The 26533-nt window shown below is 46.1% G+C and overlaps 2 protein-coding genes across 8 annotated transcripts in view; both read left to right on the top strand.

Moving 5' to 3' along the window:
- Window positions 1–25542, top strand: part of LOC143133913 (protein 4.1-like) — a 52589-nt gene extending 27047 nt beyond the window's left edge. For 2 of the 7 annotated variants that reach the window (XM_076293874.1, XM_076293873.1), the window contains exons 5-23: window positions 797–839; window positions 981–1056; window positions 1265–1483; window positions 2346–2433; window positions 4036–4188; window positions 4380–4477; window positions 5149–5324; window positions 6823–6998; window positions 10873–10938; window positions 11374–11565; window positions 12302–12370; window positions 13509–15029; window positions 16218–16298; window positions 16759–18348; window positions 19065–19199; window positions 19670–19768; window positions 21195–21275; window positions 22216–22335; window positions 24139–25542. In XM_076293874.1, the coding sequence (XP_076149989.1) occupies window positions 797–839; window positions 981–1056; window positions 1265–1483; window positions 2346–2433; window positions 4036–4188; window positions 4380–4477; window positions 5149–5324; window positions 6823–6998; window positions 10873–10938; window positions 11374–11565; window positions 12302–12370; window positions 13509–15029; window positions 16218–16298; window positions 16759–18348; window positions 19065–19199; window positions 19670–19768; window positions 21195–21275; window positions 22216–22329 (4977 nt within the window). In that variant the 3' untranslated portion in view covers window positions 22330–22335; window positions 24139–25542. The remainder of the gene's footprint in view (window positions 1–796; window positions 840–980; window positions 1057–1264; window positions 1484–2345; window positions 2434–4035; window positions 4189–4379; window positions 4478–5148; window positions 5325–6822; window positions 6999–10872; window positions 10939–11373; window positions 11566–12301; window positions 12371–13508; window positions 15030–16217; window positions 16299–16758; window positions 18349–19064; window positions 19200–19669; window positions 19769–21194; window positions 21276–22215; window positions 22336–24138) is intronic. The other 5 variants (XM_076293877.1, XM_076293875.1, XM_076293878.1 and 2 more) reach the window with 5 other exon arrangements.
- Window positions 7561–10381, top strand: LOC143134945 (uncharacterized; the record flags this gene model as incomplete). Its single annotated transcript, XM_076295684.1, has 4 exons — window positions 7561–8337; window positions 9702–9743; window positions 9875–9995; window positions 10275–10381. Coding segments are annotated over 4 exons (1047 nt in total), but the record flags the coding sequence as incomplete, so codon positions are not given.
- Window positions 25543–26533: the final 991 nt, after the last annotated feature.

Below are 26533 nucleotides of genomic sequence, written 5' to 3'. Positions count from 1 at the left end.
AAAGGAATATGGAAAGTTACCGTTACCTACCTCTGCATCGAAGAATTTAGTGTCACTTTCGCTGATCTTGTGAGATTATTCTATTTGGCCGTGGAGGTCTGCACGCCCGCGTGTCCTACAGTAGTCTATCTGTGTTTTTAATCAGTGTGACCACAGAGGTGTTACTTTATCTTCACACTTCATGTGAAACATGACAAACATGACCTTTCTTTGAACACTCAAGTTTCTCCTAGTCTTGGCTGCATACAGTCAAAAGAGATTCTGTGTACGCCTGAAGGCCCTATACTGCTCATCACTGTTGTTAAACCATTTAGGTGTTTATTAACAGTTTTTCTCCATTGGTTTGGCTCATTTCTTGAAAAAGAAATTACATTCTCAAAATAACGTTGACAAACCTCCAAACTACTTGGCAATTATTCACAACAGAATTTCTCATTCATTTCATCAAATTGCAAATGTCTTAGTACATGTTTTCAAATGATTAAGTACAGGTAGCCTACATTTAGCACAATTTCCAAGTGGATAGATTTTGTTGATCTAAACTGATTGTTGATTCTCAGTCTAATTGTTGTTCTCTCCAAAACATGTCAGTATCATTTCATTGTATAAGTCATCACATGCACAATAGTCTGTGCCTTTTAAAGGCATCCTTGATCCATATTATGGTTCAAATAAAGGATCTTTCCATCTCTCTCTCTTTCCCTCTTTTTCCCTCTCTTTCCCTCTCTCTTTCCCTCTATCTTTCCCTCTCTTTCCCTCTCTCTCCTTCCCTCTGTCTGCTTTTTTCCCTTCTCAGAACTGGCTGGATCCTGCCAAAGAAATGAAGAAGCAGCTTAGCAGTAAGACGGCTGATGCTCACAGTCATACATAAAGTCTTGCACACACAAGTCAACTCATAAGACTGTCTCTCACACCTGTCTGCCAGTGCACGAAATACCATGACTGGTTTGGTTTGGTTCTCTCTTTCCCTCTCTCTGCAGATGGGCAGTGGAACTTTGCCTTCAGTGTGAAGTTCTATCCCCCGGATCCTGCTCAGCTGCAGGAAGACCTAACCAGGTGAGACCCACACACACATAGAGAGAGAGAGAGATGCACAAGCACACACATACAATAATAACAATCAGGAAATGACATTATACATTAGCAAATACACTATACAATAGGAATTACCAACTTGCTTCTCTCTGCCCCTCTCCTCCTTCATCTCTCCCTCTCTCGTTTACTCTTTCTCTTTCTCTTCCTCCATTTCCCCCTCTCCCTCCAGGTACTATCTGTGTCTGCAGCTGCGTGATGACATCGTGTCCGGCCGTCTGCCGTGCTCCTTTGCCACACATGCCGTGCTGGGTGCTTTCACAGCGCAGGCAGAACTCGGTGACTACGACCCAGACGAGCTGGGCAAGGACTACCTGAGTGATCTGAGCATTGCCCCCAGCCAGACCCGCGAGCTACAGGACAAGGTCATGGACCTGCACTGCAACCACAAGTGAGTCCAGTTACTTCAGAGCAGAATAATTCAATTTCATTTACACTACACTACAGTGAATCACTTGACTACTTGTGTTTATGAAAAAGTATAATTATACTCAATCTCATCTTAGAATTTACTGAGAATAGTGGTGTTGACTAGCCTAGAAATCTAGACGCACCCTAGCGGCAGCAAATTAATTTGCTCAGCCTGTACGTCTAGTATCGAACCATAGGAATTTCGATTGGCTAACGCCGTGGACCTCATCCAATCACATCGCTCTATTTTGTTAGAGAGTCTTAAGGCGGGCTTAACAGGATAACGTCAGTCCTGCGACGGTGAACAACAAGGAAGGTGGCTATGGCGAACGAAGAGCGGTTGTTTGAATCGGCGTTGGCGTCAACTTTGGAGGAGTTGGACTTGTGCTTTTCTTTGAAAGTAGAGCAACACAATGCACTTAAGTCATTCCTTTCGAAGAAGGATGTATTTGCCGTTTTGCCGACCGGATACGGATATGGTCGTAGCGCTGGCCTATTGCATGCCTAGGCAGTTTGAAAGACAATTCTCTGCCCGTCCCTTGGATTAAGCAGGTGAATGATTCGATTCCAGACTATACATGTCAATGATGTAGGATGGCCCGCCAGGCTAGGTGTTGACCTTAGTTTTTATAAAGGTTTCAATTCACTTTAGAATAATATGCTGAATACCAAATCAGCTTGTGTTTACGATTATTCAGTTCCATTAAAGAATAGTTCAGTTCAGAATAAAAGTCATGATTGAGTCTGTGAAGGCTGTGAATCAGACTGACTAGTAGCTCCTTTGCTATATGATTCGTGATTCCTACCAAATCAGACTGATTCTTTCTCTCTTTTACCCAAAGGGGAATGAGTCCTGCTGAAGCAGAGATGCTCTTCCTGGAGAACGCCAAGAAGCTGTCCATGTATGGAGTAGATCTGCACCATGCTAAGGTGTGTGTGTGTGTGTGTGTGTGTGTGTGTGTGTGTGTGTGTGTGTGTGTGTGTGTGTGTGTGTGTGTGTGTGTGTGTGTGTGTGTGTGTGTGTGTGTGTGTGTGTGTGTGTTTGTCTGCGCGCACCCAGTGAGCACTAACCTGAGTACTATAACATGCTTTGCTTCTTCTTTGCTTCAGCTTTCTGCTACAGCTCTTATAACTATTAAATTGTAATCATCTGTAATCTGATCTAATCCTCAGGTAATAAACTATAATCCTGTACTGGGGCCCTGTTCTCAGACCAGTATTCAGGCGTCTCATACCAGCAGTTAACTGCTTGTAACGTCCGAATTAGTAGTAAACATGGCAACTTACAATTAGCATAGTTAGTATGAGTAAACATTTAAGCAAGTAACATCCCATTTAGTACTAATCATCATGTCTGCTTTTGCCGTCTTTGGTGGTAATAAACTTGCCCGCTTATACTGTCCCATTTAGTCGTGAACATGTCCCCAGAGCTCCTTCTCTCTGAAGACCGATCCAACAAGCCGTTATCTCACTGCTCACATAGGGGGCTTTCATGACCATCTATTAAGGAATAAGCTGTTCCTTAAGGTGTGCAAGTGGAAGCGTGCGTGTGCATGTGCATTGCAATTGCTCTGGCTGTGGCAGACCTGCACAATGCTGTGTTCTCTGTTTCCTGCACTGCGCACACACGCCTAGCTGGTAGGAAAACTCTTTGAGTGCCTGGCCCCAGCTAAGGATGAGGTAAGATGCTGTTGCGTTTGTGTGCTTGTCTCAATGAGTGACTGTTTTATGTTTGCATGTGTGTATTAGAGTCAAGTGTGTTTGTGATTTTTCCTGTGTGTGTGTGTGTGTGTAGGTACAGTATGTGTGTGTGTGTGTGGGTGTGTGTGTGTGTGTTAGAATGACTGTGTGTTTGTGTTTGAGTGTTTGTCTATGCACTAGCTCCTTTGCTCAGCAGGCTTTGGCCATCCTCTGTATGTTCTCCCGCCATGCTGTATATCCTTCTGCCTGTTCAACAAATTCTTCAAAGGACCCCCTAGTGTCACCCCTCATGGTGTCCGACCCCTCACCATGCACCCCTGAGACTCCAGGACAGAGATGTTCTTTGTTCTATTCTAGAACATTCCGTAGCTATATTGTCCAGAACTCTAAGTGGCCCCAGAGCCACTTGTGTCTGCTTTGGCTGCTCTCAGTGTGTGTCTGTAGCAACACACTGAAACTGAGTGCTGGCCAGTCTGAGATCTGTGTGCTTATCGTGAGGTATGTGATTGTTATCGACACGACAGTCATGCTTCAGTGCTGGTTAGCTCCTCGTGGACATAATGCGGTTCTGTAGCCAGACTCCTGGGGGGCTGTTTGTGTGTGTGTCCTCTTGACCTTGTGGCTCCAGTCCGGAGATCGCAGCAGGTTTTTGGATTCATCAAGTCTTCATTAATGACCATTACAGTCCAGACATGTGTGTTTAGTTTGTTGATGACCAAAGAGTGGACATTGGGCTCAAAGACTAGACATTATCTTTGTGTTTGAAAAGAGGATGATGTAGCATGTTAGTTATTCCCATGTGTGTGTGTGTTTGTGTGCGTGTGTGTGCAGGACTCTGAGGGTGTGGAGATCATGTTGGGGGTGTGTGGCAGTGGGCTGCTCATCTACAGAGATCGCCTGCGCATCAACCGCTTCGCCTGGCCCAAGATCCTCAAGATCTCCTACAAAAGGAACAACTTCTACATCAAAATCCGCCCAGGGGAGGTGAGTGTGTGCACACAAACACATATACAGGCACATGCGCACACACACACACACACACACACACACACTCAGACATGCTACAGACATATACTCAGTCACAGACTGTGTGTATCCACCTCATTCCATATGGAGTCCTCATAATTCTATTATTATGAGTGTGAACTTCTGTGCTCCTCTCCTCTCCTCTGTAGTTAGAGCAGTTTGAAAGCACCATTGGCTTCAAGCTGCACAACCACCGTGCCGCTAAAAGGGTATGGAAGACCTGCGTGGAGCACCACACCTTCTTCAGGTGAGGGGGGTGAGCAGGGAGAGGGGGATAAGGGGAATGAAGGGATGAAGAAAAGAAAGAAAAAGATGGACGGTTGATAGAACTTGAAAGAACAGGGTAATCTAAGTGATCAGAAGATAAAGAACACAAACACAGTTCCTTGTTGCTTGATCACATAGCTTTATCATAAACTAAGTTTTATAGTATTTGCTTCTAAACCTTCTTTGATTATTTCAATTGACTTGTTCTGCACAGTTTGGGCTGATTTCTCATTCTGTTCAGAGAAGCACGGTGTAGTAAAGAGTGTAAACTGTAAATGTGTGCACAGGCCTTGGAATCAGAAAGAGTCTTGCTAAATGGTAGTCTGGCTTTATGTCCACTCTGCCCCCTTCTGGCCAGTCACTGACACAGCTATCAGTTTCTGAGCACTGCAGGGCTGAATCTGTATTTATATGGCAAGCACTGAATTGTTTGACAGGTGTAAAACCCCATTCGACTAGCAAGCGACTAGCATTAGTAGATCATGTAATGTTATGTAATACAGCAATTACTGGCTAAACAACCACTGGCGACATAAAATGTCGCACAATAAAGTTCAAATAATACGCAAACAGGTTTACTTTTGAATTCTATATGGGGCTTATCCATGGTAACCTGTTGTTGTTGTTATTGTTGTTGGTTCCTCCCCTCAGGCTGGTGTCTCCAGAGGCTCCGCCCAAGCGCTTTCTGTCTCTGGGTTCTAAGTTCCGCTACAGCGGGCGCACGCAGGCCGAGACCCGGAAAGCCAGCTCTCAGATACAGAGGCCCGCACCCATGATCCAGCGCTCCGCCAGCAAGAGATACACCATGTCCCGCAGCCTGGACGGGGGTTAGTACTCACACACTATCTCTCACACACACACACACACACACACACACACACACACACACCTACACAGACAGACAGAGAGATAAGAGATGCATCATGTCCCGCAGCCTGGATGGGTGTTAATTTACACAAACAATCACACTGACACACACACGAACACGCAAGCACACATATACACATACAGAGACACATGCATGCACAAAAACTTTCTATGGTGAAGTTGGTAGATATAAAAATATAAGTATTTTTTCCTTGGCGCAAAGACTGATATGAGATATGCAAGTATTATTGTATCCTGAAAAACAAAAACTTTTTCCATGAATAGATGGCCTGTACAAGGTCCAAGATATATTAAAGTAAAAGTAGCACATTTGTCCTGAAAATAGCCTGGGAGTGTAAGGGTTAATTTCCCAGCACAGAGAGAGAGAGAAAAAGAGAGAGAAACAGAGAAGAAAAGGAAGAAGGGGAGAAAGAAAAAGTGGGGGTAGTAAGAGAGAGAGTGAAAGAAGGAGGTAGAGGGAGGAAGAATAATTTGAGTTGTAACTATCTTTAGCATCAGCTTAGAAGAGAACAATCCCAGCGATCAAAACAACAATCCCTCACTGTTACTGCAGACGCACGGGTTCCCACTCACCCTCTAGGAGCCTAACTGTCTAAGTTTCATTCAGAAATGCGGAAGACATCTCTTTTCCACTTTCTCTCTCTCTCCATCTCTCTCTATCTCTATAGCTCTCTAGCTCTTTCTTTATCTCTCTCCCTCTCTCTTTTCATCTGTCTAGCTCTTTCTTTTTCGCTCTCCCTCTCTCTTTCCATCTCTCTAGCTCTTTCTTTTTCACTTTCACTCTCTCTTTCCATCTCTCTAGCTCTTTCTTTTTCACTTTCACTCTCTCTTTCCATCTCTCTAGCTCTTTCTTTTTCGCTCTCATTCTCTCTGTGTGTCTCTATCTCTGACTCTCTGCTTGATATTTGTCATGTGTGTGCAGAACACTTCCATTCCTGTCTAGTGTGCAACTCCAGCAGTGACAGATCGAGTTGTCAGGGCTTAAGCCTGCAGAGGAGCTCCCGCTCCCAGCTCAGAGGGGATCTGAGGAAATTAAGTGTTTGATTTCCAAATGCCACATATCTCCGGGACTCCACACAGAGTGCTTCCCATGGAGGGCCTACAAAGCACAAGGCTATTATGGGATAGTCTGTATTCAAAGAGATAAGAGACAGTACATGCACGCAGGGTTGTTTTGAAGTTTGTTTTTCTATGACAAGCTGTTCTTAGAGAAATTTATTTTGAAGATTTTCTCATTTAAAAGTGATTCAACAGTGCTTGGCCTCTATTGGTCTGTTTATATGTATTCTATCCCTCAACCAGTCAATCTAGTAGTTTATGCGGTTAGTATTGATTGAATGGTACAAGTATAATGTACAGTCACAGGAAATGATGTCCCATTTGACTGCATTTGTTTATTTGATCGCTGTTTGTCCTCATTTAACCCCTCTGCTGCAGCTCCAGTGACAGCCAACCACGACGGCTTGATGAAAGAGCCCAAGGCTGCCTCAGACAAAAATGCTAAACCTGCCACGAGCAACCTCATCACCCTGGAGACCCCAGAGAAAGTGGTAGAGGAGGAGACCAGTGCCACTGAGGCATCTGACCCTGTCCAACCTGCTCCGGTTGCCAAGGTAGCCACTCACCTCTGACCTGACACCATGGGTTAGAGAATCTAGTCCCTCCCTCTTCTTGCCTTTTGAACCAGTTATATGAGCTGTGATTGACAAAATGATTAATTGACATGCATTGGACTCCTATCAATAACCTGTCCCGCTCGTTAGTTATTTTTAAGGCTTGGTTCTCTGTCTGGTTGCCGGAACCTCCTCACAGAAACCTTTTTCTGTCACAGCATTTAGCTCTTTGACAGCCTTGTATGGGTTCTAATTTCTGTCTTATGGAAGCACTGTTGTGTTTGAATGCTTTGCCACCTTGTTAGTTGCTCTGTGAATGATCCTTTACGGTCTTTTCGTCAGACTAACAGCACTTTTCTTTCTTCCCTTCCTCCCGATGTCTTTTGCTTTTCATTTGCCATTTTGTTGGCTGAAACCCCCTGCATCTCTTGGGTCATCCTCTCTTTATTTGGACCATCCTTTCGTCTTTGCCTCACTCCCCCATTGTACATTTATATGGGCTCCTTCATATTGTGCTCACGTACCTCATTCGTCATCTTAATGGCGTCTCATCTCGTCTCATCTTGTCTCATCTCATCTCATCTCGTCACCTAATTTCTGTATCCATTCCTCACTTCTTTCACTCTTCTTGCTCTCCTCCTCTCCTCTTCTCCTCTTCTGCTCCTCTCCTCCTCAGTCCTCTCCTTTACTCTTCTCCTCTGACCCGCTACGTTCGGAGCTCTCCCTCCCCTCATCGCCGGTCATCTCCGCTCGCTCCTCCCCCTGCCCTTCCTCCCCAGCCTCCAAGCTCCGTCGGCGCCGGCGACATCGTGACCCCTCCGCCCAGCGTCAGCGTGCCGCCTCGGCCAGCCCCGCCAAGTCCACGGCGTCAGCCAGCCACCTGCGACGGCAGGCACGCGCCGAGCGCAAGGTCGCGCTCCTCGAGGAGCAGGCCCTCCTCCTCAATGCCCGCAAGCAGCGCCTGGCCGAGGGCGGTGCTGGTGCCGGCGGTGGCGCCAAGGGTCGTGGGGGTACACTCTTCTCCTTCTCACTGCACCTGCCGGATCTGTCGTCGTTGCTGGATGAGGACGGCTACCTGGCGTTCCCAGACCTGTCGGAGCTGAGCGTGCTGCCCGAGAGCATGGCGCACTTCCTGCCCATCCGCTCGCCCTCGCTCATTCCCTGCTTCCTGTTCATCTTCTTCTTCCTGCTGTCCACCTCCTTCTCGGTGCCCATGGCGCTCACGCTCTCCTTCCCGCTGGCGCTCTGCCTCTGCTACCTGGAGCCCAAAGCCTCCTCGCTCACCGCCACGCTCGCGCAGGGCTTCCACGACAGCTCCGACGACGACGACGACGACGAGGTCTGTGGGTGGGAGAGCTGCCAGGGTGTGCAAGGATGTGTGTGTGTGAGTGGAGGGTGTGTGTGGAGGCCGTGCTTGTGTGCATTGGCATGAATGACAGGGGAATGTGTGTGTGTGTGTGATCATAATCATCATCTATGCATTTATGTGTGGTGCTTCACCATTATCATCTTCATCTGTATCTGTAGAAAAGAAAGCCTTCAGTTCAGGAACTCCTAATACTCTTGGAGTTGTTCACATCTAAAAAAAAAAAACACAAACAGATGCGACTAACTAGACACAACCTCATTGTTGTCATGAGGATTTAGAGTGTCAGTGTTGCTCATCCATCTACCCATCCATCCATTTTAACTTTCACAAGAGAGTGATTACAATGTTGTTGACTTGGTCCCAGTCATGTGCAGCAGACACAACTTTTAAAGTCCTTGCAGAATCTCTGGGGACTCTTTGTCCCCAACTGGCAAGCCAACGTCGGAGAGAAACCCAGAGAGGCTGTGAGTCGAGAAATCGACACATTCCTGAACTCTCGTTCCCCCCCATAGATGTGGTGAACCAAGCACATGGCTCACCACTCCTCCTGTTCAGTCTCAGTGTCAGGGTCAGGGGCTTTTAACATGGCGTGTCCTCCCGCAGGAACAGGGATATTTGGACGTCTAGTCTCAAGACTCCCTCTCTCTGTGTGCTAATGTGCTGAGCTCGTTCCAGAACCCCACTAAAAGCCTGTGGCTTGGGATTCATCTGGCCCTGTTCTACCTTTGCGCATTTCTCAGCCTGTTCTGGGTTTTTCCTCGTCCAAAGTAAACTCTCCCTCATCACCACATGGCCTCTGCTCTCCACCCTGTTTCCCTGTGCAGTCATGTACAGCTGAGGCCAGTTGGCCAGCTCTCTCCCTACCTAATCTCACCCAGCACTGGGACTTCTCTCGCCCGTCTCTCTCTCTCTGTCTCTCTCTATCGCTGCTCCGACGGGAACACACATTGGGGGCTCTGACGCCAAACAGACGGACAGCGACCAGACGGACTTTCCATGTGACGGTGAAACGACGGCCTCAGAGGTTGGTCCTGTGATAGAGCTGACAGGGCATCAGCATTCCAGTGTGCACACGACAGGCCAGGAATACTGAAGTGTTAGGCTTATCTTTATGAGAGAGAGAGAGAGAGAGAGAGGTCGTTCCTTTGTGTGTCTGCATGAATACATGATTGATGTTGGACTTGGATGTTGGAATGAATAAACCTAAGTGATAGTTATCGGTGCTTAGCAAGTATTTGCTAGTCAAAGACTGTGTGTGTGTGTGCGCATATGAGAGTGCTTAATGTCTCCAACTATGAATTTAATCCCTCTCCTTTTCATGTTGCTGATATTAGTCAGATCAGGAGGACGAGGAGGCTTCCAGTCTGAAGACACAGGTACCACAAGTATTTCTCAGCCACAGCCACTCCAATCCATTGTGATGTCACAGTTCCTCTCTGACCCCATTATGACATCACCCACTCCTGTGATGTGACAATGCTCTCATGATTATCCTTTGTGATGCCAGAGGACACCATGGCAGTGGAATGTAACATCCGCCATTGTCTTCCATCACCTTCCCCTACTGCGACATTGTGACATCACCTCTAGGATCTTTCACAAGTCTCTCAGCACGCCTCCTCAGGAGGGTACTCGTCCATTTCCTTCATTCATCACCTTCCCGTTGCCATCAGTTCTTTCAGTTCACGCAAAAGCTGCTCTTGATTTGTTCCTCTCGGTGTCTTCTTTTGTTTCTTGTTATGCTGAGCAAACTCATGATTTGAAGTTTAATTTCATTGCAGAGCACTTGTGGTATTCATCTGTTTTGTGTGTTTCTTTTCAGTAGGCGTTCTGTTCTGTTCTGTTCTGATGTGTTCTTCTTTGATTTCCTTTGTGACTCTGCTGTCACTCTGATGTTGTCTCCTCAGACATCTTAAGGACACTCCACCCCCCCACCCTCACAGGTGCTCCTGTTACCCTGAACCTTTGCTGCCTCCTACCCTTTCTTGCCGTCTGTCTCCTTATCGACCCGTAGACTCCTTGTCTGTCCCTGAGGGATAAGGACACTTATCTCTAGTGTGGTGGTACTATACAAGCTCCAATGGCATAACTGCATAAGGAGGAGACCCCACTTTTCCTTTTAATATAATCTTTAATAGTAACATTACATATTTAATGTATAAACACATGTGCCTCAGCTCTAAACCTCACATATTTTAAGTGATGTTTTGATGCCATGACTGCCAAGGCACTCCTGATTGTCTATCCAAGCTGGTAGATTCCTGAGCTTTGGTGCGCTTCAAACACCACTTTCGCTCCTGATTGTGCTCTGAGCTTGGAGCAGGAAGTCCTACAGACACTTAGCCCCTGACAGCTCTGTCATTGCTGGGAGAGTGTGACTGCATTTTGCCCACAGGGCAGTGTTAGAAGCATCAGGACATCTTCTCTTGCCCACGTCTCTCTCTCCTCACTCCCATCCCCCACCCCCCACCCCCTCTGTGTATCTGCCCCCCACTCCTCCCCCAGAACAGCCTCATCAGGCGAATCAACGGGGAGAACGTCTTTGTGAAGCACAGCAATCTCATGCTGCAGGTAAAGGCGTGTTGTGTGTTTGAACGCATTTGCATCTGATACTACATACTCACCCCAACTCCTGGTTACCTCCCCTAACCCCCTGATGTGGTGATGGACTGACCCCTAACCCCTGAACTCTGGCTGCACGGAGTGGACTGCTCTAGATGACTTGACCCCAGTAGAGTTGGCGAATGTTTGGTCAGTCCTCAAACTAATGCATTCCTGCTCCATGAAACTTTGCTGAGTTGAGCAAATGGGAGTGTACATGGGCAGCAATGAGAAAATTGAAAAAAGCTACTGTAGCTAACCTGCAAACATAGCACTTTAACGATGCAGACCATGTTAACACAACTCAACCAGACATGGTTTAAACTGTTGTGAAGAACATGCTTATCCTGAAGCTATGTTGCCCGCCTCCCTCCTCACCGTCCTGTGTCATGATTGGCCGGTCAGGAGACTGACACACCTGAGGAGGTGCTACGGCGGCAGACCAACCTGAGCGAGCTCAAGCGCTCGTTTCTGGAAGTTTCCACGCTCAGTCCCGGCCAGACGGAGTGGGACCGCCGCATGTCCTCCTCGCCTGTCACCACCCATCGATATAGCAACGCTGTGCCCACCATCAAGCCCTGTCTGTCCCTACAGAAAGTAAGCATTGTTGGGCATGGCTAACATTCTTGTTGTGTTGCAGTTGAACCATGCCTAAACTGCATGCTGGGTTGTCTCTGGCAGGTCCTTGACCCCTTGACCCCACTCACCCCCCACCCCTACTCCCCAGGCTAACAGGACATCTACAGCTGCGCCTTAAGCGTATGTGCGTATGTGTGTGCGCGTTTGTGGGGCTGGGTGGGTAGGCGCAGACTGGACTAGACGTGTGGATGTGTCTGGAAGCATGCTGGAAGCAAGCAACATGTTTTGGTTTGTCCCCAAGACTCCTGGTCTTCAGATTCAGCATAGTTCACCCTGATCTGGAGGTGTTTGGGTATGAAAGAGCTGATGCAAACCCACAAGGGGAGAATACATCTGGCCTTTTGGTGTGATCATCATATACAGGTGACGCCGTGTTAGTGAATATAGTGTTCTTTTATTTATTTGTTTGTTTGTTATTTCTTTCACTATGGTTTTATTTGCTTGCTTCTTTGTTTTTTTGGAGACATACTGTATGTAACCATTAACTCCATACCCCCACCCACAGCATGACTTCAAAAATGGCAGTATGAAAGTTTTCATGACTTTGTCCCTCTTGCTCATTGTCTGTTTCTTCCCCCCTCTTTTTCTTTCTCTCTCTCTCTCTCTCTCTCTCTCTCTCTCTCTCTCTCTCTCTCTCTCTCTCTCTCTCTCTCTCTCTCTCTCTCTCTCTCTCTCTCTCACTGTCTGTTCTCAGACGGAAGAAGACACCAAAGCCACACCTGACAACACACCTGAGGACCAGCAGCAAGAGACCCCATCAGAGGTACACACACACACACAATACATGAATTGCTATTTCTTCTGTATGTGTTTGTATACACACAACCCATCATGTGTGTCATGGGGCGTGTGTAGGGTGTCTGCTTATATCTAATGTAATATTTCTCCGTCAGATTGTAGTGAAGATGATCACTTTCAGACTTTTTAAACAACAGTGACTGACCATACATCTCTCTGTGTGTGTTTGTGTTTGGGATATTTATGTTTGTTGCTGAACATAAGTCTGGGTTTGTGTTGTGAGATCCGCACACACAATTTAGACCCCCATCACATGTAGATCTCTATCTCTCTTCCTCTCCCTCCTTCCCTGGGATCACACCATCTCAGGCACGTTGTTATTTCTCTCTCAGAGTTCATAGGATCTTTCTCCCTTCCCCTCCGCCCTCTCCTGGGCTCATAGCGTGAGAGAGATGGTTCATGAGGAGAAGCACATTGTCCTCTCTCTCTCTCTTTCTCTTTCTCGCTCTCTCTCTCTCTTGCTCGCTCGCTCGCTCGCTCGCTCGCTCTCTCTCTCAGGGTTTATCTATAGGAACCCATAATAAACCCATAATAGTCCAGCTCAACTCCGCTCAACCCCATTGACCTCCATCTATCTCACACTCGCCCCCTCAGGTTGTCAGCACCTGCCTGAGTATCAAGCCTCTCTGGGTCTCTGCCCACCCTCTGTGTGTGTGTGTGTGTGTGTGTGTGTGTGTGTGTCCATACATTTCCCCCCTCTGAGTGTTTGTCTGTGTATATTTATGTGTGTCTGTTCAGCCATAACTGTTCTCTGAATGAGAAAGGGACAGTAAAACTAAATGAGTTTGGTGGGAATCAATACACCACCAGTGAGGAATCCCCACCAGCTGTTAGCTATTAATTCCTCTGACAGTGTCTGCTTCTCCATAGCACACTGTGTTTCCTCACCCATTGGTGATTACATAAGGGCCAATAGAAAGGGACAGGAAAATTGCCCCCTGCCCCCCACTTTACTTAAAGAGGTTATCTCTCCCATACAGTGATCTATTCCCCTGAGCAGTGCCTGGGTCACTGAAACAGTAAAGCACCATAAAGCTGAACAACCCTGTGCTGTTGAATTTAATCGCCTCTGTAGGAAAATGTGATTTGTTCCCTATATGTAGGACGCATGTAAGCAGGAGTGGTCTCCAGCGCACCCTGTGGGTGAGGAGGAGATAGGCAGGTGTGCGGAGCAGAGTGCGGTTGGAGGGGCACCGGACCACCGCTCTGACTGGGAGCGTGCTCTCAGGGAGGCCTACTCCGAGACACCACAGTTTGTCTGCACTCTCACCAGCTATGAAGATGAGGAAGATGAAGAAGATGAAGAGGGATCTGTGAGAGCAGAGGGATATTCGTCGCTGTCACAGTGTCCCAGGGAGTCTTCGTATGGAGCTGCCATCATGGGAGCAGGGGCAATTCACGCCCAGTGGGAGACATGGAAGATCTACACCCTGGCAGACGTCCCAGAGATCCTTCCACAAGACGCGAGCAGTGATGAACGAACAAGCACCGAGGACGAAAGCGAGAGAAGAGAAGAGGAGAGAAAACAGATCCCCTTAGAAATAGATGGTGCTAGAGATGCCCTCATAGCACCCGCCGAGATGGAATCCATCTCCCGCAGACATATCCACACAGGACAAGAGGACCCAGAAGAGGCTGATTACAGTGAGAGAGAGCAGACGGCTGAGACTTTAGCTGTGCTGGGAGAGGGACGAGGAGAGTCACAGAGGACCGTATCAAGCTTTGATGCTACCACACAGGAAGAGGTAGACAGTAGAACAACCACAGAGGATACTCCGTACGAGGAAGAGTTGAGCTTCAGAGGGGACTTCTATTCCAGTCTCACGGACGAGTCTCTCACTGTACACTGTAGAACAGACACCGACTGCACTCTGTCCGAGGAAGACATGAGCTTCAGGAGTAACTTTTGCTCCACCCTGACGGACGAGGCGTTCCAGATAGCGCCTGGCTTTAGCTTGGATCTGGCCCAAATGTGGCAGCCTGGCAGATACGCGCTCTGGTCAGAGACTCCTGCAGAAGAAGACACCGGCTACAGGTCCACAGAGACATACACACCTCTCTCAGAAGAGGGTCAGCTCACACAACAGATGTTCAGAGAGAATAGTGACCAAGTATCGTATGCTGCTGATACAGAGGAGGTGGAGGCCAGCTGTGTGATGTCGGCCCATGATGCCTTTCTTCAGGTCGAAAACCAGGAAGAGAACACAGAGAAGGGACGTACAGTGTCTGCTTCTCCATGGACCCCCTCTGAACTCTTTGTTGCCCAGGACCAGCGCTTCCAGAACCAGGAAGAGTCTGTTGAAGCAGGAACTGACTCATGGGATTTGTTTTGGTCAGCCCAAGAACAGGCTGATGACGTCCGAGAGACTCGGTCCAATTGGAGTGAGATGTCAGCGGAGGTTTCTGATCTGATCTCCGAGGTTCCCCAGTGTCTCAAGAGGCTTGTGCAGGTCAGAGTGTTAGGAGCAGATGAGGTGGTGGAACAGGAAGAGGAAGATTTTCCAGAAAGGAGTCTTCACGACAGGTCAGAGGTCAACGAGATGGAGCATGCTCAGTTTGGCCTGCAGTCCAGTGTTGTCAACGCTCGCTACGTCACAAAAGCCTTGCCAGCGCTCCATGTGGTGGTAGGACCTCACCTCAAAACAAACAAACAAACAAACAAACAGCCCTGGTAACCCCAATAATTACTCCACCTACTGCCTCCATAACGTTCCTGCCCACCACCCCTCCTCCATTCTCACGTCTTCTGGTTCACTTTTCTTTCTGCAGTAACCTCCTAATGGAATGTAAGGCATAGCCTACCCACTCCTTTAATTCTGTCTAACAGCTTACAGCAGCGCAGTAGGGCTTAAATGGAGATCTCGTGTGGAATCAGCTGCCATTGTGGACAGTGTAGACGGTGCTTGCCTTAGTAACTAAACTGTTAAGTGGTGACAAGTAGAAGCATTACTTAATCAGGTTGAATAGATGGATGACAATGGAGATGCATTTAAGTTATTTATTTTTGGCTCAAGGCGACAAAGTCTGTAGCAGAGGTGTTCTGGTTGTTAGTGAGGCTGTTAGCCATGTCCCAGCAGGCAGAGGAGTTCTGATTATGAGGGCTCTGTCTTCACAGATGTACTCTCCCATGGCTATAGATATACTAGTGAAAGGGAAGAAAGCTCCAGCTCTTTGAAGTGTTTTTCCGTTTCAGCTTTTACTCTTGTGTGGACCTTTTGTCTTGTGTCTACCTATTTCTATTCATTGCCTCTTAATACAAAGTTGTTTTTTTGTCTCTCTCTCTACCTTTGTATGTTTCTGTTGTGTCTTCCACTAGTTTTCCACAAATGGTTTCTGCTGTGTTCTGGCAGCATGTTCAGACAGGCACAGCTGAAAGTATCTATCTACACTTTGATGTCAAGTCTAGTGTAGGCTGTGGGCGTGTGTTTGTGTGCATTCAAAGATGGTATTCAAACTCTGCAGGTCAAGTTTGTATTTGAATAACTTGAATTTAATCGATGTGGTTAACTCCAAGTTCTTCTGTCTGATAGTGCTGCTGTTTTATAGGAAGTGGTTGGTTTTGTAGCCTCATATGGCTGCCTATGCAGAACACAGAGGCTTAATATGTAATCCCCACATACCTTCAGTATGGTATTGAAGTATGCCCTAAAAGCACTTTCTTTATAGTCATCTACTACTGATTGCCATTCAATTAACACTGACATCTGCATGGTTTAGAAGGCCCCACTCTCCAGATTGCTAAACAATGTTATACTTGTCATTATATATCTTTTTCATGTCTGTGTGTATATGTTTGTGTGTGTGTGTGTCAGTCTAAATTGTCCTACACAGGGAGCCCTGCCCAGTGTCCTTCCTTTCTGATATCTGAAGGGGGATCATGGGTTACCCCGCAGGTTCTGGAGTCCTCTTTCCATCTCATTACCCATCACCCTCTTTCACCTTATTACATGTTATAAACAGTTCTAACTGATTTCCTCAGAAGGTTATTAACATTGAATTGACGTCTAACAGTTGTTCTTTGTTTAGCTTCACACACCACTGGACCAGGATCACACTTCTGACAAGAGGCAGTTTGTTGCTGTTAAACTAAAGCTACATTTCTATGGTTATTAACTATGTAATTCATCTCCTGCCAATTACTTTTCTTGAGTTTTCCCTCTCATTATGTCTTATCATTTGCTTGGTGTGTGTTCTGTTGAGAAAGTGTCATTTCTCGAACATCTGTCGTGTCTCTGTCTTTCGTGTGACTTTTAATCCCTGACTTTACTATAACATCACAGGGCCTTGAGGAGAAAAGAGAGTGAGACGGTGAGAGAGATGAAGGTGATATCTGATGGTATCTGTGTCTTATAGAATACAGAGCTCACTGAGCAAGAGGTGGAAGAAGCAGGAATGATGAGCCTAAAAGACGAAGACTCCCCACCATCCTATGAGGGCCTACAGGAGGAACGAGGAGCCATGGTGAATGCTCACCCCGCATTAGAGTGCCCTGTTGTGGCTACACAGGTGGAAGCCTCTCCCTTAGCCCTCATCTCAACCACTGAAGAGGCCCAGGTTCAAACAGCAGAGGCGAAGGCCCAAGAGGTAGTGCAGGTAGTTGAGGAGGAGCTTGTGGGGACAACACAGAAGACCCATGAGCTTGTTGAGGAGGCAGAAGAGAGGGTTAAGGTGGTGGTCAATATTGAAAGTGAGAGCACAGACTCCCAGGCCCAACCAGAGGTGTGCAGTGCACCTGAGCCAGCAGTAGGGGACACCACTGAAGATCCCTGCAGAGAGGAATCGCCATCAACTGTAGAGGGGGATTCAGATGTAATTGACCTAGTAGAGGCACAGCCAGAGAAACAGCACAAACACCCTCAACATGGCGCTGAAGAGCTGAGTGAACCACATCTAGAGGCCTTAGTCACTGGTGACCAGAAGGAAACTGAACAAGACAACCAGCAGGAGAATGACCCAGAGATTCAGGAAGAGGTTCAGATGGAAGATCACCCAGAGGTTCAGGAAAAGGTTCAGATGGAAGATCACCCAGAGGTTCAGGAAGAGGTTCAGATGGAAGATCACCCAGAGGTTCAGGAAGAGGTTCAGATGGAAGATCACCCAGAGGTTCAGGAAGAGGTGCAGATGGAAGATCACCCAGAGGTTCAGGAAAAGGTTCAGATGGAAGATCACCCAGAGGTTCAGGAAGAGGTTCAGATGGAAGATCACCCAGAGGTTCAGGAAGAGGTTCAGATGGAGGATCACCCAGAGGTTCAGGAAGAGGTTCAGATGGAAGATCACCCAGAGGTTCAGGAAGAGGTTCAGATAGAGGATTCGGCCAGAGATGAAGAGCATGTCACAGAGGAGCAGAGTTCAGCTCCAGATATGAACGGCCATCCAAATGGACATCTAGAAAATGCTGGACAAGAACCTGGTATGGTAGAACCGGAGACTGAGACAGTTCAGTGTCCAGAAGAACAAGCTGAAGAAGGCACAGAGGTTTCCAAGGACAGTGAGGTTGGTGAAGTATCTGCTGAGGGGGCAGAAGATTGTACAGTGGAACGTTCATATGAAGAAGAAAAGCCTGCTGGTTCTCCAGCCCAGCAAGAAGTAATGTCATCTGTCAGCGTTAACAATGAAGTCAACTTAATCCAGTGCTCCGACAGGGCAGGGGACGCACCTATAGAGGAAGTGGCGGAAGCTGTTGTGGTTGAAGAAGTATTGCAAACGATCACTGAAGATTCATCGCAGGATCTGTCCACAGATGCAGAAGAGACCCTAGAGGAAGCGCAGAGTAGGGAGTCAGAGGAGAACAGTGCTGAAGAGGTGGCCGGCACCATAGCCATGGAGGACTTGGCTGTACCAATAATAGAAGAAAAGGAGCAAGCCAGAGAGGAACATGAAGTGATTGGAGAGGAGATACAGGAAGTGAACGAGGACAAACAGGAAGTAGAGCCTCACAATGAGGTAACCCAGCACTGATGGTTGTCATAGGGTGAAATAACCTCACTCTAGATCTCTGTGTGCCTGGCACCTGCCCATGACTAATACTGGACCATGTAGTGGCTCTTCTCTCCTTTCTCTCCTTCGCGCTCCTTTTCACAACTTTCCTCTGTTTCGTCAATTTATAAAAATCAATTTTTGCACGTTCTTTCAGGGAAGTGTTCACAATTTTTGCATGGGCCCAGCCAAGTGATTATCATATCACCAGATGGCACGATGTCAAATGAAAGCAAATGACATAATGAATCGACTTAATTTCATTCACTGACCAAAATGATGTCACATCCTGTGTGTCACTTTCTCAGACCTCCTCTTTCCATTGTAGGTGTCATCATGGAGACTACTTATGTTGATTGAGTGAAAATATGAATCCTGCTGCACGTATATGTATGTGTGTGTGTGTTTGCTGCATGACCTTCACAGGACGCATGAGGCATGGAATTGTCACTCAGACATTGAGTTACTCTATTTTATTTAACATTCTTTCTTAATTTAATTCCTCCAAAAGTTTTATAAATACTGATGATTTGGCGGTTGGTCCATAAGGTGGTGGACTCGTGTGTAGTTCAGGATGTGAGTGGTTTTGGATGCAGGCGTCATAGGAAATGCTGAGAGTTGTGTGTGTGGGCTTGTGTGCTGGTGCTGACCACCTGTTGTGTCCACCCTGTGGCTGTGTGCAGAATGCAGAGGAGGTGAAGGCAGTAGCAGAGAAAGAGGAGGAGGAGGAGGAGAAGAAAAATGAGGAGGATCCAGCCACCACAGAGGTCCCAGTCGTCCACACAGAGACCAAGACCATTACGTATGAGTCGGCGGAGGTGCGTCACGGTCCATGAGCTGTGTGTGTGTGTGTGTCGGTTTTGACATGAGTTCAGTGACTCGTGTGTGTGTGTGTGTGTGTGTGTGTGTGTGTGTGTTTTGACATGAGTTCAGTGACTCTTACGTATGTGTGTGTGTGTGTGTGTGTGTGTGTGTGTGTGTGTGTGTGTGTGTGTGTTCTAGTGCAACAACAAGTTTGCAGAGAAGAGAGCTCATGCAACATACATTTATGTGTCTGTGGTTAGAGGTCTGGGTTCGTGCTTAGACACCCATGAATCGTGTGTGTGTGTGTGTTATTGCAACAACATGTTTGCAGAGGAGATGTGCTCATGCTACATGCATTTATGTGTCTGTGGTTAGAGGTCTGAGTTTGCACTTAGACACCCATGAATCAACAGTATCTGGACATGTATGTGTGTGTGTGTGTGTGTGTGTGTGTGTGTGTGTGTGTGTATGCTGATGCTCTTAGGGAGACACAGACACCGATGCTGACCCCGGTGTGCTGATGAGCGCACAGACGATCACCTCGGAAACGACCAGCACTACGATGACCACACACATCACAAAGGTCAGGGGTCAGCTGTGTGACTCTGCCTGTTTTGTCACTTGTGCCACAATGGAGTTAGCCAATCAGAGAAGGATAAGAGTGTCACATGAGTGGTGGCACGAGGTTCCATTCTGGCTGGCATGTGAGAGGCATGTGATTCCCTCATGGGTAGGAAATTCTTGACTCTGGGACGGCAGAACTCTCCCACCGAAACTTGTCACCGTGCTGCACACAGGGACCTCTGGAATGATTGGCACCCTTGATTTCATAAGGTATTGTTAGGGGGGAAATGCCATCATACTTTTCTGTCATGTTACACCATAATAAGAGTTTAATCAATTAGTTAATGTGTCCGTGAAATCAGTCACTCACCCATTTTTTATGAAGTAAAATAAAAACCTCACACTCTTCTTCAGCAATAAAGAACTGTAACTCTGATCTGGCACCAGTGATTTCAACATTGGCCACCGGCTCCTTTAATAACTGGCATGAAGGCCTGTTTTTGTCCTGCCTGCAGAAGAGGGTCTCTGTTAAGTTCTTGGTGATTTTGTCTCTTGCTGAAAGACATTCTTGTGGCCCAGAGTGGTGGGGGCCACATGGCTCATGGCCAGAGTGGCATGGCACCTGCTAGAGCTCATGGTGTCAGGGCCTCTAAAGCAGGTCCTCAGACCAGAGGAGGCCACAGAGACCCGTAAGATTGAGGACCCAGAATCAAGTGGACCGTTAGGTACGGGAGCCTCCCTATGTGCTCACGCTTACAGGGGCAGTTCATTATAGTTACTTATTTAGTTATTAAGTCCTTGACTTGACTATTAGATTGTATTTTTTAATACTCTTGACTGACTTACTTTGACATACCTTTGAGTATCAATGGTGCCAATCACCTGGAATTCACCGTGTGAGAAAAAAGGTTAAAAAGGGGGTCAGAATTCTAGAAAAGATTTATGGCAAGCAATCAAGTCATACAGTTAGCAGAAAATACAAGAAAATATTTCCCCCTGAGATTCCCTTAACCATCTCTGTTCCTTTTCTGCTAAAATGGCTGTGCTTAGTGCCACCTAGTGGCAGCATTTAAGCTCATTGTACTGTGTTAGTAGTCTCATTCCTGAGGTCATCTGACCTATCATTGACAAGGACTGCAAAGGATGTTTGTATTACTCTGGGGGTTGTCATTTGGTCATCTATTTGTTTCCTGCACAAAAAGACCGGTTTTGTAGGTTCTCAGTAGCAGAAACTTGCTCTGCTTCCTCTTGCTAGACGGTGTTTACAGGACAATATGGCAATCCTGTAATTTTGGTTTGTTGACATTGTTTTCAAAACAAGCTTTCAGTGCTTGTCGATTTTGGCAAAGTCTCACTACCACATGGCATCTGTAGTTGAAGAACACATCTGTAATCTGGTTCAAGTATCAGTCCCAGGGTTGATCATCTGCATCTCACCCTCGCAGACAGTAAAGGGCGGCATCTCCGAGACCAGGATTGAGAAGCGTATCGTCATCAGCGGAGACACCGACATCGATCACGACCAGGTGTGCAGCAGAGGAACGTGTGTTTAGCTGACTGCAGATTAATTGCATAGAAAACACTAACATTTGTAGAATAGTGAAGTTTATAGCACACCTTGTCACTGTTGCACATAACGCTTTGAAACAAAACTAAAATGATGTCAAATAGTTGACAACATCACATGCTATACATATCTGAGCAAAGGACTGAGGAGTTTTGTTGTCTTGCCCAAGGATGATGTTCCTAGAAAGTTCAGTTCAATGGTGTAGTTTAGTTTAGTTACACCCATATGATTGTTCATGAAACACACACACGATTATCCCTATTTGTAGTAGGTTTATGCAGCTGGCTGCGAAACTGAAACGTATTGCATCAAGATTGAAGCAGTCCAATACTTGGCAGTGGCCATGGAGACATTTGACTGAGAAAATACTTGCTTAATGTGTCGATCTACAGATTTACCTCAAACAGTGTGTGCTGGTACTAGGAGTGTCTCTCTATCAGTAGACAAAGAATCAGCACAGATGACCTCTCCTGTTACATGAGTTTAACTCCTCTCCTCCCCCTCTTCCTCCTTTTTTCTGTTCATCTTGCACCTTTATTCTACTCTCACTTCATTTCCTCTTGTCTTTTTTTCTGATTTTGCATCGCGACATCATTCCTCTGTATTGTGCGCCCCTTTCTTTCTGTCTTTCTTTATTTCTCTCTCATATTTGTTTCCATTCCTCTCTTCATCCTTTAACTCCAATTTCTCTTCCTGATCATTCTCCTGTTTCTGGACCATTCCTCTTCCTTTACTTTACTTTCCTCTTCTGTCTTCTGTGTTGTCTTCATTTCCTATCACATCTCTCTTCCTGACCTATTCATCTCTCCCTATTTCCCTGTGCTCCTCTCCTCCTGTCCTTCCCCCTGCTCTCGGCCTCACCCCGGTGGCCTGCTGTGGTATTACACCCACACCACCAGGCTCTTGCTCAGGCCATCAAAGAGGCGAAGGAGCAGCACCCGGACATGGCGGTCACAAAGGTAGTGGTGCACAAGGAGACGGAGATCTCCTCGTCCGAGGAGGTGGCCCACTGACCCCAGGTAATGGTCTGCCGGTGCCCAACGCTTGCCGCCCTGCCCTTAGCCACTTCTCTCGCTGGCCCGGGCTGATGTGGCATGGTGCTTGGCTGGCGTGGCATGGCAAGGCATGGCTCAGCTCAAGTTTAAGGCAGCACCTATATGCTGAAAAACTCACCTCATCTCATCTTTTAGTCTATGTTTACACCTGATGGAAAATGCCATCTGAGTCTGGATAGCTTGTCGCGATGAGAAGTGTGTGTGTGTGTACAGATGTGAGAGTTATAATTAAGCAATAAGGCCCGAGAGGCCGTAGGTTACACTGATTCTACAACAGCTAAGGGGCGTTGTTAGGCACGACGCGCTAGCGGAGGCCATTAACTGTTGTAGAATCAGTGTAACCTACGGACTCGAGTGGCTTATTGCTTTTCTAAAACTGTTACTATAAATACCTGGCAGAGTTTCATAAAGTAAAGGCACAGCAACTAGAAATATAATGAGTTATTCCTAGATAATCATTTTTTCGCCAAGAAATATATTTCCTCTATCTGAATGGTTGCCAAGCTACGTCGAGACGCAGCTACTTTAACTTTTGTATCAAGTTATGGTAGCGCAGTAATATAGAACGAAATACGGTCAAGGTGTATGTTTATGCTGGATTTTACAACGCCATCGAACGCGATTCAGCCGATCACAATCAAGGACCGGAACTATCAGTTTTAGAATTGGATGTAGTAGAAACCACCAATCCCTATACCCTGGTATGAAATGAATGTGTGATTAAGTATAATGGCTGGGAGTTATATGATTCCTCATCCAGACTCTGATGTCCTGACACAGATGGCATATTAAATCAGGGTGTAAATGGGGTGTGGCTTACCCCTGGATTTCCACCAGGTCTGTCTGACTGCGCTGCTATACCAGAGCTGGTCACGGCTACTCGGAAGTTGGTTGTTTTATACTCTCTGAACAGTCAGAGCTTGGTGTTGAGTTTGCTCATCTCTGTCTTGGTTGGTCATTGTGGCATGATTTCATTGGTCTGTCTACTGTGGTGCACCTCCTGAACTCTCTGTTTTCTTCTTTGTTGTGTGGCGTTTGTGGTTGGCATGGAAACTTCCTTATTCTCCAGCTTTATGCCAGGCGATGCTAATGAGAGGGACATCTTTGTAACTGCCAAACCATTTCTCTGTTTACAAACATGAAGCACAAATTAGCATAGGGCAGTTGAACGTGTCTGCTCAAATCTGTATCGCCTACCATATGTTTGTATTTCAGTTTGTGGGTATGTGTGTGCGTGCGTAGGTGGGAGTGTGCATGTGTGTACGCGTTTGTGTGTGTGTGGAAGCATGTGTGTGAGTGGGTAGGTCGGTGTTGAAGTGCTGTCACTGCAGAGTGCAAGTGACACTTGACCGAATCTAACGAGATAACTGAAGAGTCCCTTTGGGGGTGTGCATTCACGCTTCTTATACTAACAGTTTTGACTGTTTTTGTTTAGCTGACTTGTTTCTTTTGCTTGGTTTTGCCCGTCACTAACTTGAACTATTCACTTTGCATCTATTTTGGGTTTGATTTGTTTTGGTTTACAAATGTTCTCTCATCTAACCTGTTTCATCTGTGCTGGTGGGCTTTGATACTGCCACTTGACGGCCTAGTTTTGTGTTGAGTGTTGTGGTGAGAGTGTGTGTGTGTGTGTGTGTGTGTTGGGGGGGGGGGGTGTTGGTGCTTGGCTATTGGTCACTGACTACGCCACTGCTCAGATCAATATCACTACCAAACGCCAAGTGACTGATCAATCTCTCTGTCTGTCTGTCTCTGTCTTTCTCTCAGGAGCATTAAGATCTCATCCCTCAGATGGTGATGTCCTTTTGCCCCCCCCCCATGAACCAGCAGACAAACCCCATACACCAACTTATTCTTTGACCTCCAGTCCAGTGCCATGGCAACGTAGCACTCCAATGAACATTGTGGATATGACAGCGAGCCAATCATCTATCTGACCAGTGAGCCAATCACCAAACAAACAAAAACACTTATCAACTGAAGCAGCTACAACAACCATCCACAACCAAAGGGGGAAAGGCTGTTTGCTTAACTGCCTTATCAGATCTGTGATATTTTTTCTTTTTTTTTTTAATTGGAAAATGTATAATTATTGTTTTTGTCATACAGTATGCTCAGATGATGATTGATGTAAGGTAGCCTATTTATAAAGGAGCACTTGACAGTAGAGATAAGTGTGTTTGTGTTGCCGCGGACACATAACAGTTCATTGGCATGCCAATAGAACGGTATTGCTGCTGGAAGTGTGCTCTATGCACTTGAGGGTTCTAGAGATCCAAGTGGAATCAAAGAACCCTTCAGAAGATGGAGAAGAAATGGCATGTTCATATACCTTTATAAATGCAGGCCTATATCACTATCTTAAAAAAAGATGTTTCTACTACAATCATGTATTATTTTTTTTTGTGATTGACTTTTTTTTCCTGCGTTTTATGCCATTTCATCAGGTTCATTTATCATGTATGGGGCTATGAATTAAACAGACAACTAATATGCACAAGCGAAATGCTTGAAAGGGCTCACTTTCACAAATATATATATATATATATATTTGCAGGTTCCCTTTCCTCTTGAATTGCATCTGCTTATGTTTAATGAATAACTAAGTCATCCAATCAAAGACATTAACTGTCCATAGTTTGCCAGCTTAAAGTTTTAAGTCCATCATTCAGGTAATGGTGAACAGTGAGCCTGCATTCCTCTTATGTCAACTATCAACTATCGTTTGTTATTGTATGAACAGCTATAGTTCGGACGCCACTGACCGTGATTAGCTAGATAACTGACTTCACAAGGTATTTTAGCTTCTTGTTGGACAGATAAGCGGTTTGTTGTTCAGTGTTTAATCTCCAACCGGGCCAAATCACTCTCTGTAGGCCTACACTACATAAACTAGTCCCTGACCCACCATTCCCATAAGCAGCTGGCTTGCTGGTCACACACACACACACATTCAGAGGGAGCTGTCTGGGCACACAGGAGTCAGCCATTTTGAATGTCCAAGTCTTCTCTTCTCCCCGTTATCTGTTCTGATATTTACCTGAGAAAAATACATATTTTCATGATCATGCCATCCCTAGAGAGACAAAGAGTAGGAACAAAACAAAAAAATGCCAAATGCATTTTTGTGATTTTAAGTTTTTATTTTTAAATAAAATGTTTATCAAATCATCTGGTGTTTGTGTAAGCCTTTCCTTCCTAATGGAGTGCACCAGATATTCCTATTCATTCATATTAATGTTATAAGTTGAAAAGAGTGTATTTGATCAGTATGAAGTGTATTGAGACACTAAATGGTGACAAAGTACCATACGCCTACCACCTTGTGCAGTGGTGGTGGCAGTCGTTTAGACATTTTTGAGATGTACTGTAACATGGCAAGGTATACCACTATAGGCCATTACCTATCTTAAAAACAGTAGGCAGCAGATGGAGTCCATTTCATTTGCATACAACATGAATCTTTCCCTTTTTGCAGAGAGAGAGAGAGCTACAAAACCATAAGTGAAATCAGCAGAGGAGGAAATGACAGAAGCCTGTAACCTGTGCGCCGTACAAAAGCGAGGCCACTTCTTTGTGGTCTCTCGTCTCTGGTAACACATGGGGGATTCTGGTCTCTTGTGCATTTAGAAGTAAAACAGGAGGAAACTGAGCTGTGACCGCAGAACACAGTCTTCACAGCACATTTTCCCCAGCACTGCAGCATGGTTAGCTGGCCCCAAGGACTGCACAAAGACCATTTGTGGCTAATTGTTTTGAAATACAGTCAGGTAACAGACCCATTGAATGGGCAATAGTGCTCCTGTAGCCTCCTTTACAATATATCCTTAATGGAAGAGATGGACATTGTTGCTGTACTGCTGTATCACTCCTGAAGTACCAGGACCTGCCTGGTTTTCCAAAACCTTAATGCTAAGCTGTTTGTGAGTTATATGATTTTGTTTCTGTTTATTTCTGGGGTTTTTTTCTGTTATCAAACAGAAGCAGTTTATTGTTGGTTCACACCTCAGTGCCTGTAGGCCTACTGCCCACTTATAAGTGATTTACCATAACATAATGCAGAGCATACTTTCATGCACACATATTCACAATTATATGTTTTTACATTAAACATACAACTCAGTATGAGATAAACACATCATAACATGCTTGGTTTTCTTTT

Source organism: Alosa pseudoharengus, unplaced genomic scaffold, assembly GCF_046254945.1.
Source record: "Alosa pseudoharengus isolate Yale_2024_CS ecotype anadromous, Long Island Sound unplaced genomic scaffold, YU_APseudo_1.1 YU_APseudo_1.1_scf_2, whole genome shotgun sequence".
NCBI classification, from domain to species: Eukaryota; Metazoa; Chordata; class Actinopteri; order Clupeiformes; family Clupeidae; genus Alosa; species Alosa pseudoharengus.
This window is presented reverse-complemented; position numbering and strand designations above follow the sequence as displayed.